This window comes from Notamacropus eugenii, chromosome 2, assembly GCF_028372415.1.
Source record: "Notamacropus eugenii isolate mMacEug1 chromosome 2, mMacEug1.pri_v2, whole genome shotgun sequence".
Classification (NCBI taxonomy): Eukaryota; Metazoa; Chordata; class Mammalia; order Diprotodontia; family Macropodidae; genus Notamacropus; species Notamacropus eugenii.
Window position 1 is genome coordinate 306,188,120 of NC_092873.1, and position 14,426 is coordinate 306,202,545.

The 14,426-nt window shown below is 43.6% G+C and overlaps 1 protein-coding gene and 1 pseudogene across 1 annotated transcript in view; one reads left to right on the forward strand and one right to left on the reverse strand.

Moving 5' to 3' along the window:
* The first annotated feature begins 1,130 nt into the window (after positions 1-1,130).
* Positions 1,131-1,988, forward strand: LOC140527720 (N-alpha-acetyltransferase 10 pseudogene; annotated as a pseudogene).
* Positions 1,989-6,323: 4,335 nt separating this feature from the next.
* LOC140522997 (uncharacterized) overlaps positions 6,324-14,426 on the reverse strand; it is a 32,744-nt gene continuing 24,641 nt past the window's right edge. Inside the window, exon 5 of the mRNA XM_072638109.1 lies at positions 6,324-13,812. Within this exon, the coding sequence (XP_072494210.1) occupies positions 7,714-13,812 (6,099 nt within the window). The 3' untranslated portion in view covers positions 6,324-7,713. The remainder of the gene's footprint in view (positions 13,813-14,426) is intronic.

Here is a 14,426-nt window from a genome sequence, read left to right on the forward strand (position 1 = left end):
GGCCTTCTGCCTTATAATATTTGTCTCTCATTGGATGCCATCAGTGCAAGAGTTAAAGCAAGAACAGAGATCTGTTAAGAGAGAGCTTTTGAGGAGAATGGCCAAGGCTTTGATCAGTGAGTCCTTTTGAAATGAATCCATAACTAATCAGAGTTTTCTATTCATCACATGATCACATGGTTAGCTCATTAGAACCAATTACAGAATGTCTCTGCATGTTCCAATGTCTCTCCAAGATACTTCCATTGTCATCAAGACATTCTCAGACAAGAGACCTTCAACCTCTTCCATGTGGAGTGTTGTAGCAATGGCATTCTGTCCAAGTGTCAGTCCTTGTTATACAGAAAATCATGAAAAGATTTATATGAACTAATTTAGTGAAAATAAGAAGATTCAGAAAAACAGTATCTATACCTATATCTATCTATTTATCTATCTATCTGTCTGTCTGTCTGTCAAATGCAATGGAAATGGAAGAACCACAATCACAAAACTATCAAAAAAGGTGTAAAATTTTTAAAACGCTTGAAAGGATATAGAAGTATATGAGGGAAAAATATAAGACTATATCTTTCTACTCCTTTGCAGAGGAGCATACACACATGAGTAACACTGAACATAATGTCTGACTTTTTTGATATATTAATCATTTTTGTTGAATTTTCTCCTCTTTCTCTTCTTTTTACATTTTTTTTTTTTGCATATCAGGTCACTTCCTGAGAAAGAGGAAAGGAAGGAACATGGAGAGAAATCTAAGTGATGCAAAAATAAGTTAAAATTTATTTTAAGACTAAAAAATAAAAAACTGTATGCAGAAAAAATCCAAATCAAAACAAAAGAATTTTCCTTCTAGCCACAGTTGTGAAAGGTATCTCTGGCCGTATCCCCTTATATTTTAAAAATGACTTGACTTTTTACATTTACATTACATTTTACATTTACATTTACCTAACTATTTGGAAATTACTGTGGTCTGTAGTGTAATGAAAACAAATTCATTTATTTGCTGCAGTATGGTTTTCAGTTTTTCAGAGTTGTTGTTAAAAAAGAATCCTGACTGTGGCCTGGAGCTGGCCGCAGAGGCTGCGGCGCCTCGGAGCACTTTTGTCGCCCCCCCACTCTACTCACCAAACCTGAGCCCAGCCAGGTCCGCTTGGGTGTCGGCACCATGAACATTCGCAACGCACGGCCAGAAGACCTGATGAATATGCAGCATTGTAACCTGCTGTGCCTTCCAGAAAATTATCAGATGAAATACTATTTCTACCATGCTCTATCATGGCCTCAGCTTTCTTATATTGCTGAGGATGAGAATGGCAAGGTTGTGGGTTATGTCCTGGCCAAGATGGAAGAAGATCCTGATGATGTCCCTCATGGACATTTCACATCCTTGGCTGTAAAACGTTCCCACCGCCGGCTAGGTCTGGCACAGAAGCTTATGGACCAAGCCTCAAGAGCCATGATCGAAAACTTCAGTGCAAAATATGTCTCCCTGCATGTCAGAAAAAGTAACCGCGCAGCTCTGCATCTATATTCCAACACTCTTAACTTTCAGATTAGTGAGGTGGAGCCCAAGTACTATGCGGATGGGGAGGATGCCTATGCTATGAAGCGCGATCTGACTCAGATGGCTGAAGAGCTGAGGAAGCAACTGGAGGTGAAGGAGAAAGGCAAACATCTGGTGCTGGCCTCCCTGGAGAACAAGATGGACCCCAAAGCCAACCACGTGGGGGACTGCTGCCATGAGGAGAAGGGTCTAGGCTCCACAGCCGAGGACAGCAGCGGCGGTGACAGCGAAGACGTTAGAGAGGTCAGCGAGACCACAGAGAGCACTGATATCAAGGACAGCTCCGAGGCCTCTGACTCAGCCTTTTAGAGTCCCTGGGCTGGGAGTCTGCTCTTTATAAGCCACCCCCATCTCTGTGTCTCTTCTTCCCCTTGTCCCCCATGAGTCCTTCCAAGTAAATTATCTGGGGGCTGTGGATTTCAGCGAGCAAAATAAATAAATAAATGAATAAATAAAAAAAATAAAAAAGAATCCTTACCTCAGCTTTCTTGGGTTTATGGAAAACTCACCTATTGGGTTTGATTGCTTCTGTTGGCAGCCAGGTGGCACAGTTGATGGAATGTTGGGCTTGGAGTCAGGAAGATCTGAGTTCTAATCCCACCTCAGACCTTGGACAAGTCACTTAACCTCTATTTCCCTTAGTTTCTTCATCTCTAAAGTGCGGATAATAATAACACTCACCTTCCAGGGTTTTTGTGAGAGTCAAATGAAAGAATAATTGTAAAGTGCTGAGCACAGTGCCTGGCACATAGTAAGCCCTATATTAATATCAGCTATTTTTCTATTTATTGCTCATTTAAGCTACTCCACTGGTCTACTCCACCAAATAACTATAGCTTTAACTTTTCTACATTCCTCCCCCCTCAATATTTCCTTAAGATTCCAGAATAATTTCTTCCATGACATTAATTTTTATTATAATTTTGTCTAGCTCTATAAAGTAAGTATTGACAATTTTAACAATCATAACACTAAATCTATAATTATTATATTATCATCACTTTTATCCTATTGGAACAGCCCAATTTTGAACAATGTGTCTCTCTAATTAAGTCCTCTATTTTTATAAAGAGTGAATTGCAGTTGTATTTATATAAATATGAAATGAATCTTGTTAGAATGACTCCCAGATATATTTAACATGTATCTTTCTGTTTTAAAATATATTTTATTTTAAAATAGTTAAGCATTCAGTTTTTCTTTTCCATTTCCTTCCATTTTAGAAAGAAAAGAAGAAATGAAAGAGAGAGCAGGAGGGATTGTGTTTGTCCTTCGTTGTGGAAGTAGACCATGCCATCAGAGAAATGATGACATGACTTGCATTTGACTTTGTCTTGAGTGAGGGAAGGCTGTGTAGGTCACCAGCCTCGCTTCTCCTCCAGAGACGTCTGAATTCAGAGACCTGCTATTCTTCAGGATGACTGGAGATGAGCCAGGATGCACTGGGAGACCTTGGACCCTTTAGACCAAGGCCTATTCAGGTACTCACTTAGGGTGAGGCAATGCCTATTCATTGAATAGACCTGTTTAAGGAGTAGCCAGGGCATGGCCCTTTAATGAGGCCAAGAAAAAAGACATCAGGCTGGGTGGGAAAGAGCAGCCGTTACTATTGATAATCACTGTCAAGTTATGAGGGTCCAGAGGAGCCCTCAGACAGGGCTTCAGTGGAGTCCCAGTTTCGGAGTACAGTAAGTTTAAGGTTTTGGGAGAGGAGAGGAGAGGAAAAGAGAGGAGAGGAGAGGTAAATAGGAAAGGAGCCAGTAAAACCCAAGTCAACTGGACATCTTTTGGCCATCCAAGTTTACCTTCCTTTGGAGAGGAGAAGGAAGGGGAGGGGGAGGCAGACAGGAGAGGAGAAGGTGAGTTACCCAGCTAGCATTTAGCCAGCTGCATCTACTCACAGGATTGTGTTTGTCCTTCATTGCTGAAGAAGACCATGCCATCAGAGAAATGATGACATGACTTGCACTTGACTTTGTTTTGAGTGAGGGAGGCCTGTGCAGGTCACCAACCTTGCTTAGGAGGGAGGAAGAAAAGAAAGGAGGAAAGCAAAGGAGGGAGAAAGGGAGAAAGGAAAGAAAGAAAAGAAGAAAGAGAGGGAGAAAAGAAATGGGGAAAAGGAAGGAAAGGAAGGAGGATAGAAAGATAAAAAGTTCTTTTGCTCTTTCTTTAGTCTCTTTGGATCTAGTAGTGGTATGGCTAAGATAAAGGGTAGATAAAGTTTAATGCCCTTTGAAGCACAGTTCCAAATTGCTCTCTAGAATTACTAGACCAATGCAGATCTCCACCAAGAGTTCATTAATATGCCTCTTGTCCAGCGATTACCCTTCTGCATTTGTCATTTTCCCTTTATTGGTGTCTTATTTGCAAATCTGATGGGTTTGAGATGGAGCCTTAGAGTTGCTTTAATTCTTATTTAATTATTAGTAATTTGATACTTTTAACAAAAGTTGGCTGTTGATAGCTTATTTTTTTCTTTCTTTTAAGAAGTACTTGCTCATATCCTTTGACCATGGGTCTATTTGAGGAGGGGAAAGAGGGAATAAACATTTATATATTGTGTACCATGTTGCCAGACAATGTGGTAAGGACTTTGTAAGTATTGTCTCATCTGTGAGACAATTCTGTGAAGAATAATTCTGTGAAGTAGGTGCTGCTGTTACCCCCATTTTACTATTGAGAACACTGAGGCAAGTTGCAGTTAAATGATTTGCCCAGAATTACACAGCTGGCAAGTATCTGAGGCCAAATTTGGACTTAGATCTTTGTGAATCCAGGCCCAGCACTGCACCATCTAGTTGTATCACTACTATTTGTATAGAAATGTAACAGATAACTTCCTTGATTATTGTCGGCATTCCATTTAGAATTATAAATTAGACTCAGCTTTGCAGGATTCCTGATTGAGTTTTTATGTTTTTTTTGACTAATATATCTGATTCAGTTCTCTGATTTCATGTGGCTGAAGAATAATTCTGAGGTATTTAAAACACTGTTCCTTCATAGATGAAGGTCTTTCTTCCAGTAACTTTAAAATTTTGTTCTTTGGTGCTAGAATTGTGAAAGGTCAGCACAATATAATAAAGGGTTGCAAGCATGGGATATTATTCTGGAGATTTATGGCCAATTTTCTTGTACTATTTCTTGCTCTATTCCCTGCAGTTTTTATCGTATTCCCTCGGAAGACCTATCTATAAGCTATCTATAGCCTCCTAACTGATTTCCCTGCCTCAAGTCTCTCTGGATTCTAATTCACTTTCCACAAAGCTGTCAAAGCTTCCACAAATCATCCACTTGACTGTATTGCTCCTTCCCCTACTCAGTAAACTCCAGTGGCTCCTTATTACATCTAAGATCAGTTAGAAACTCCTCTGTTTGGCTTTTGAAAGCCCTTCTTCACACCCTGACCCTTTCCTATCCTTCCAATCTTCTTACACAATACTTTGCCTCATGGTCTAGCTAGACTGTTCTGCATGCTGTTCCCCACACTCCTTGTGCCATCTCCTCTCTCCATGCCTTTGCATTAACTATCTATCCCTGATATTTTACATTTATTTATTTTGGAAAAAATGTGTTTAATTTATGGAATAAAACAAGCAGTTACATAAATATAATAAAAAGATAATTGAACATGAAATTGCAAATCTATTATGTATAACTTTCTATTCCTTTTAAATACATAATAATCATATACATTTCTTTTTATCCCTTTTTCTTCCCTCTCTCACCCCCACATTAGAGATGGCTACTAAATACATACTTCTATTTATCAGTTTTGTCTCTGGATGCAGACAGCATCTTTCTTCAAATGTCTTTTATGGTTAATTTGAGTATTTATAACAGTCAAAATGACTTATTCACTCAAAGTCATTTTTAATATTGCTGTCACTATATAAAATGTTCTCTTAGCTCTATACATTTTGCTCTTCATTATTTGTGTAAGTCTATCTGTGTTTTTCTAAGATGATTGAGCTCATCACTCCTTATAGCACAGTGGTATTCCATCACAATCATGTACCACAACTTGTTCGACCATTTTCCAATTGATGGGTATCCCTATAATTTCCAGTTCTTTGCCACCACAAAGAGAGTCACTATAAACATTTTTGAACATAGAGTTTATTTTCCTTTTTCCCTATTCATTTTTGAAAATAGACCTAGTATTTGCATTGCTGGATCAAAGAGTATAGACAGTTGAATAACTCTTTGATCACAATTCCAGATTTCTCTCCAAATTGGTTGGATCAGTTCACAATTCCACCAATAATAAGTGTCTCAATTATTCCACATCCTTTCCAACATTTATCACTTCCCCCTTCAATCATTTTATCCAATCTAATAGTCATAAAATGATATCTCACGGTTGTTTTAATTTGTATTTTCTAGTCAATATTGATTTAGAGCATTTTTCATATGCTTATAAATGGTTTTGATTTTTTCATTGGAAAACTGCTTGTTCATATCTTTTGATTGTTTATCAGTTGGGAATGACTATCACAAATACTTTCAATCCCCCTCTCAGCTTGACCTATCAGAATAACTGCTTTTTTCAAGACTCAGTTTAAGTGCTCCATTTTGTAGAAGGTCTAGAAGACTTTGAGTTGTCTCTTATAAATGTGTTATGTGTTATATATGTGTTATGCTATATATGTGTTATTGTCTACCAATACCTCCCTAGTTTTCATACATTTTGCTTCCCACAATTGGGAAGAATCAATGTTTTCCAATGCATGAAGCACGAAATATACAGACCATATTGTTTGATCACCAATTGTTTATTGTCAACTATAATGAAATTCAATTTTTAAAATTCACCAAATGTCATAAGGGAAGGAAAAGTCAGTAATCCCGAAGTTGTTACAATCAACAATAAGAGCTAAACAATAGCAACAGACATTTACCCAACCCGTCTTCTTATAGACAACATTCTACTAAGTGGAAAGGCTAGTGAAAGGAAGAGGTAGTCTGAGGCCAGAGGTCCCAGTGTTAGTTCCTAGATTTCTTTCCACACTGGAATAGTTTCTAAATAAGCTTCTTTTAAGGTTGCTAGAGCCAATGCTTCTGCTCTTTGGATCAAATTGGCAGACATTCCTATCTTTCCACAAGAAACTTTTTATCCACTTCTGAGGGAGAAGGGCATGGTGCCAAGTCCTCTTAAAAACTGTCGAATACCCTAAAATAGATTCCCTAAGAAATCAGGAATTAGTAAGCATTTTGCTCTAGAAGTGTGGAAGATGCAACAAGGTTTTGAAGGTTTAGAGCTCTTTTCCCACAGAAAGGCTCTAGATCTGGAATATGGGGCTGGAAGTACACATTTGGTACACAAAACTGAGATTCTGGTAAACTATATTTTAGCTCAGTCACTATCAAGAGTGTTAATTCAGAACCACAAAGAAGATATATAGATCGAGTTCTCAAAAGAAGAAAAACCTCATTGTTATGTGAAGCATTTAAGGTACTTCCTAATTTAATACCCAAATCAATCAAAGACAGAATTTAGCTCCTTTAACTTAACCCACTCACAATGTCATTATCCAGGAATCCTCAAGCTACATTAATAATGGCATAGAAGAAGAAATCAAAAGTAAATGAAAAGAGAAAAATAAAGATCAATATGGAATGATAAAAAGATGGTGCTGATCCCACATGTATACGTTATGATGAAGGAATGGGATACAGCTTGCGCTGTTCATTTCTTTTCTTATTTCATTGGTCAGTCTCCTGATGGTATAGAACTAAGACAATCAAAGCAATAGGATACAATAACTTTAAGGAGTTATATGAAAGGTAGAGTGAAAAAATGAATGAGATCCCTCTGAAAGTGATCAAAATGTAAGAGAAGAAGAGTGTATAGTTTATAGAACCCACTCTGCATATTAACTAGAAGAGGATGAAGATGCGATGATAAGCAATAGATGATGCATGCTTTCTCTTAAAGCTGAATCTAGAGAGTTGATGGGAGTGTTCTCATAGCCAAGAATGATGGAAGGAACACTAAAGATATTTAATACTGTTTGGAGGGGACATCCACATGGAAATTAGAAGTGACAAGAGTTACATTCTTGTCTTCCAGATTTTCCTGAATGGCTACCAGAATTAGATACATGATGCTGGTTGCTAGAAGACTGACCTAATGCTGAATCATGCTAAACAGAAAAAGAAGAAGAGCCAGAGGCAGAGCCAGAGTCCTGTTCCTGAGAATCTGAAGACTGACCTGAGGCATATTCCAAGTCAGATTCAGAACCAGAGCTGGAACCTGACACGGACCTTGAGCAAGGGCCAGAGCCATGCCGGCTAGAGCTGGATGACTGATTGCAAATGGATCTCTGTCCCTGGCCTCCACGACTGCTTGACCTGCCACCTGAACTAGATCCATGTCCCTGGCTGCCAGAGGAATGACCTGAACCAGACCCACGTTGACCAGAGTGAGAGTGTGAGCCTGAACCAGATTTTCCAGAGCTAGAGGACTGACCTGAGCTGGAACTTTGTCCTTTACCTCCTGAGCTTCCTGAGTGCTCCTGTGAGCTGGATCCATGCCTCCTCTTAGAAGAGGATTGACTTGAGCTTGTTCCTGAACTTGAACCATGTCTTCTAGAGCCAGAGGAACGTCCTGATCTAGAGCTCTGTGTCTTAGAGCCTGAAGAGTGACCTGAGCCAAATTCTAACTCAGAATCAGAGCCAGAGCTGGAGCCTGAGCCTGAACAGGAGGAAGAGCCAGAGCCAGAGCCAGAGCCATAACGGCCAGAAGTGGAAGAGTGCTTGGAAGTGGATCTCTGTCCCTGGCCTCCACGACTGCTTGACCTGCCACCTGAACTAGATCCATGTCCCTGGCTGCCAGATGAATGACCTGAACCAGACCCACGTTGACCAGAGTGAGAGTGTGAGCCTGAACCAGATTTTCCAGAGCTAGAGGACTGACCTGAGCTGGAACTTTGTCCTTTACCTCCTGAGCTTCCTGAGTGCTCCTGTGAGCTGGATCCATGCCTCCTCTTAGAAGAGGATTGACTTGAGCTTGTTCCTGAACTTGAACCATGTCTTCTAGAGCCAGAGGAACGTCCTGATCTAGAGCTCTGTGTCTTAGAGCCTGAAGAGTGACCTGAGCCAAATTCTAACTCAGAATCGGAGCCAGAGCTGGAGCCTGAGCCTGAACAGGAGGAAGAGCCAGAGCCAGAGCCAGAGCCATAACGGCCAGAAGTGGAAGAGTGCTTGGAAGTGGATCTCTGTCCCTGGCCTCCACGACTGCTTGACCTGCCACCTGAACTAGATCCATGTCCCTGGCTGCCAGATGAATGACCTGAACCAGACCCACGTTGACCAGAGTGAGAGTGTGAGCCTGAACCAGATTTTCCAGAGCTAGAGGACTGACCTGAGCTGGAACTTTGTCCTTTACCTCCTGAGCTTCCTGAGTGCTCCTGTGAGCTGGATCCATGCCTCCTCTTAGAAGAGGATTGACTTGAGCTTGTTCCTGAACTTGAACCATGTCTTCTAGAGCCAGAGGAACGTCCTGATCTAGAGCTCTGTGTCTTAGAGCCTGAAGAGTGACCTGAGCCAAATTCTAACTCAGAATCGGAGCCAGAGCTGGAGCCTGAGCCTGAACAGGAGGAAGAGCCAGAGCCAGAGCCAGAGCCATAACGGCCAGAAGTGGAAGAGTGCTTGGAAGTGGATGTCTGTCCCTGGCCTCCACGACTGCTTGACCTGCCACCTGAACTAGATCCATGTCCCTGGCTGCCAGATGAATGACCTGAACCAGACCCACGTTGACCAGAGTGAGAGTGTGAGCCTGAACCAGATTTTCCAGAGCTAGAGGACTGACCTGAGCTGGAACTTTGTCCTTTACCTCCTGAGCTTCCTGAGTGCTCCTGTGAGCTGGATCCATGCCTCCTCTTAGAAGAGGATTGACTTGAGCTTGTTCCTGAACTTGAACCATGTCTTCTAGAGCCAGAGGAACGTCCTGATCTAGAGCTCTGTGTCTTAGAGCCTGAAGAGTGACCTGAGCCAAATTCTAACTCAGAATCGGAGCCAGAGCTGGAGCCTGAGCCTGAACAGGAGGAAGAGCCAGAGCCAGAGCCAGAGCCATAACGGCCAGAAGTGGAAGAGTGCTTGGAAGTGGATCTCTGTCCCTGGCCTCCACGACTGCTTGACCTGCCACCTGAACTAGATCCATGTCCCTGGCTGCCAGATGAATGACCTGAACCAGACCCACGTTGACCAGAGTGAGAGTGTGAGCCTGAACCAGATTTTCCAGAGCTAGAGGACTGACCTGAGCTGGAACTTTGTCCTTTACCTCCTGAGCTTCCTGAGTGCTCCTGTGAGCTGGATCCATGCCTCCTCTTAGAAGAGGATTGACTTGAGCTTGTTCCTGAACTTGAACCATGTCTTCTAGAGCCAGAGGAACGTCCTGATCTAGAGCTCTGTGTCTTAGAGCCTGAAGAGTGACCTGAGCCAAATTCTAACTCAGAATCAGAGCCAGAGCTGGAGCCTGAGCCTGAACAGGAGGAAGAGCCAGAGCCAGAGCCAGAGCCATAACGGCCAGAAGTGGAAGAGTGCTTGGAAGTGGATCTCTGTCCCTGGCCTCCACGACTGCTTGACCTGCCACCTGAACTAGATCCATGTCCCTGGCTGCCAGAGGAATGACCTGAACCAGACCCACGTTGACCAGAGTGAGAGTGTGAGCCTGAACCAGATTTTCCAGAGCTAGAGGACTGACCTGAGCTGGAACTTTGTCCTTTTCCTCCTGAGCTTCCTGAGTGCTCCTGTGAGCTGGATCCATGCCTCCTCTTAGAAGAGGATTGACTTGAGCTTGTTCCTGAACTTGAACCATGTCTTCTAGAGCCAGAGGAACGTCCTGATCTAGAGCTCTGTGTCTTAGAGCCTGAAGAGTGACCTGAGCCAAATTCTAACTCAGAATCGGAGCCAGAGCTGGAGCCTGAGCCTGAACAGGAGGAAGAGCCAGAGCCAGAGCCAGAGCCATAACGGCCAGAAGTGGAAGAGTGCTTGGAAGTGGATCTCTGTCCCTGGCCTCCACGACTGCTTGACCTGCCACCTGAACTAGATCCATGTCCCTGGCTGCCAGATGAATGACCTGAACCAGACCCACGTTGACCAGAGTGAGAGTGTGAGCCTGAACCAGATTTTCCAGAGCTAGAGGACTGACCTGAGCTGGAACTTTGTCCTTTACCTCCTGAGCTTCCTGAGTGCTCCTGTGAGCTGGATCCATGCCTCCTCTTAGAAGAGGATTGACTTGAGCTTGTTCCTGAACTTGAACCATGTCTTCTAGAGCCAGAGGAACGTCCTGATCTAGAGCTCTGTGTCTTAGAGCCTGAAGAGTGACCTGAGCCAAATTCTAACTCAGAATCGGAGCCAGAGCTGGAGCCTGAGCCTGAACAGGAGGAAGAGCCAGAGCCAGAGCCAGAGCCATAACGGCCAGAAGTGGAAGAGTGCTTGGAAGTGGATCTCTGTCCCTGGCCTCCACGACTGCTTGACCTGCCACCTGAACTAGATCCATGTCCCTGGCTGCCAGATGAATGACCTGAACCAGACCCACGTTGACCAGAGTGAGAGTGTGAGCCTGAACCAGATTTTCCAGAGCTAGAGGACTGACCTGAGCTGGAACTTTGTCCTTTACCTCCTGAGCTTCCTGAGTGCTCCTGTGAGCTGGATCCATGCCTCCTCTTAGAAGAGGATTGACTTGAGCTTGTTCCTGAACTTGAACCATGTCTTCTAGAGCCAGAGGAACTTCCTGATCTAGAGCTCTGTGTCTTAGAGCCTGAAGAGTGACCTGAGCCAAATTCTAACTCAGAATCGGAGCCAGAGCTGGAGCCTGAGCCTGAACAGGAGGAAGAGCCAGAGCCAGAGCCAGAGCCATAACGGCCAGAAGTGGAAGAGTGCTTGGAAGTGGATCTCTGTCCCTGGCCTCCACGACTGCTTGACCTGCCACCTGAACTAGATCCATGTCCCTGGCTGCCAGATGAATGACCTGAACCAGACCCACGTTGACCAGAGTGAGAGTGTGAGCCTGAACCAGATTTTCCAGAGCTAGAGGACTGACCTGAGCTGGAACTTTGTCCTTTACCTCCTGAGCTTCCTGAGTGCTCCTGTGAGCTGGATCCATGCCTCCTCTTAGAAGAGGATTGACTTGAGCTTGTTCCTGAACTTGAACCATGTCTTCTAGAGCCAGAGGAACGTCCTGATCTAGAGCTCTGTGTCTTAGAGCCTGAAGAGTGACCTGAGCCAAATTCTAACTCAGAATCAGAGCCAGAGCTGGAGCCTGAGCCTGAACAGGAGGAAGAGCCAGAGCCAGAGCCAGAGCCATAACGGCCAGAAGTGGAAGAGTGCTTGGAAGTGGATCTCTGTCCCTGGCCTCCACGACTGCTTGACCTGCCACCTGAACTAGATCCATGTCCCTGGCTGCCAGATGAATGACCTGAACCAGACCCACGTTGACCAGAGTGAGAGTGTGAGCCTGAACCAGATTTTCCAGAGCTAGAGGACTGACCTGAGCTGGAACTTTGTCCTTTACCTCCTGAGCTTCCTGAGTGCTCCTGTGAGCTGGATCCATGCCTCCTCTTAGAAGAGGATTGACTTGAGCTTGTTCCTGAACTTGAACCATGTCTTCTAGAGCCAGAGGAACTTCCTGATCTAGAGCTCTGTGTCTTAGAGCCTGAAGAGTGACCTGAGCCAAATTCTAACTCAGAATCGGAGCCAGAGCTGGAGCCTGAGCCTGAACAGGAGGAAGAGCCAGAGCCAGAGCCAGAGCCATAACGGCCAGAAGTGGAAGAGTGCTTGGAAGTGGATCTCTGTCCCTGGCCTCCACGACTGCTTGACCTGCCACCTGAACTAGATCCATGTCCCTGGCTGCCAGAGGAATGACCTGAACCAGACCCACGTTGACCAGAGTGAGAGTGTGAGCCTGAACCAGATTTTCCAGAGCTAGAGGACTGACCTGAGCTGGAACTTTGTCCTTTACCTCCTGAGCTTCCTGAGTGCTCCTGTGAGCTGGATCCATGCCTCCTCTTAGAAGAGGATTGACTTGAGCTTGTTCCTGAACTTGAACCATGTCTTCTAGAGCCAGAGGAACGTCCTGATCTAGAGCTCTGTGTCTTAGAGCCTGAAGAGTGACCTGAGCCAAATTCTAACTCAGAATCGGAGCCAGAGCTGGAGCCTGAGCCTGAACAGGAGGAAGAGCCAGAGCCAGAGCCAGAGCCATAACGGCCAGAAGTGGAAGAGTGTTTGGAAGTGGATCTCTGTCCCTGGCCTCCACGACTGCTTGACCTTCCATCTGAAGTGGATCCCTGTGCACTGCTGCTCGATGATTGTCCTGAACGAAAGCCACGTTTACCAGAGTTGAAACCAAAGCCGGAGTCATATTTTTCAGAGTTATATGATTGATTTGACTTGGAGTTTTGTCCTTTTACTCCTGAATTCAGAGATTCCTCGTCTGAAGTGGACCTGTGCCTCCTCTTAGAGGTGGATTGATCTGAGTTCGATCCTGAACATGTTCCTTGTGTTCCAGTGTTTGAGGAGTGACCTTTCCCACTTCTTTTTCCTGGAGAGCTTGAATTCTGCTCTGAACTAGATTCTGAGCCAGATTCAGAGCGGAATTCTGATCCATGAGTGTTTTTTCCATCTCTTGTGTAACTTTCTTTTTGTTCTCCAAAAGTCACTGAATGTCCCCTTTTTCTAAATTCCTTTTCTTCCTTCTCACATCTATAGCTTTGTTCACTGTTGTCACTTGAGTTCCCTTTGTCAGTTTCATAATTTTCTCCTCTGTTCTTGCTGGAGGGGCTCGTCCTTGCATTAATTTGCCTTTCTCTCCGTTTGCTTGAGCTGGATGTATGTTCATCTTCATTACTCTTTCCTGAGTTGCCTGTATTTGAGCCAGTATTTGCTTTCTTTGAGCCCCTCTGCTGTGAGCTTGGCAGAGAATTCTGTTTCTCTGTCTCTCCCACGTCAGACTTATGCCTGACTTTCTTTGTTTCTTGTGATTGTCCAGTTCTGGGTGTCTCTTTGGTCTTCCTACTTGATTGACTGCATTTTAATTTCCCTTGATTTTGTTCTTCTTCCTCTTCTTCTCTGTCAGTATGATCCTCATGGTGACCATGGTAGTATTCCTTCTTGAAAGTTTTGTTGAATGCCATTGTCAGCTTAAATATCATTAACAGGAACTCCGTAAAATCTATCCTCTTGTTTCGATCTCGATCCAGATTAAGCATGAAGATATCCACAATATCAGGATCTCCTGGATTCTGTAGCATAAGAAAATGCAAAAAGAAAACCAATGAATCTGAAATACATCCATGGGTGCATATTGATGCACCTAGGTGGACTCCAACCTCTCCCTGCTATCCTGCCCTTATCCTAGTCATTGTCACCAGGCAGAAAGCAATTTTTAGGGAACAGATAGTATTAACTACATGGTAATACTATTCGGTCTGATGTTGACTAAAGACAAGGCAGTTGATGGTTTTGGAAGTGTGATGAATGTAACAGAAACAGTAGCTAAATATTTTATAAACCTTTGGAAATCTCCAGTGAGCAAAGGTGATTGACTTTTTCTTCATTTGTTTTTTTTTGTCTCTGAAAACCTCTGAATATATTCTGTCTCTCTTTTCTTCCTTCTTCCCTCCTTTCCTCCCTTCCTGCCTTTACCTCTTTCTTTTTTCTTCCTTCCTTCCTTCCTTCCTTCCTTCCTTCCTTCCTTCCTTCCTTCCTTCCTTCCTTTCTTCCTTCCCTCCTTCCTTCCTTCCTCCTTTTCCTTCCTTTGTTCTCTCTCTCTTTCTCTTTCTTTCTTTTCATTGTTATGTGATTTTCCCAGGGTCACACAGCCAGTAAGTGTCTGAGTCCTGATTTGAACACAGAT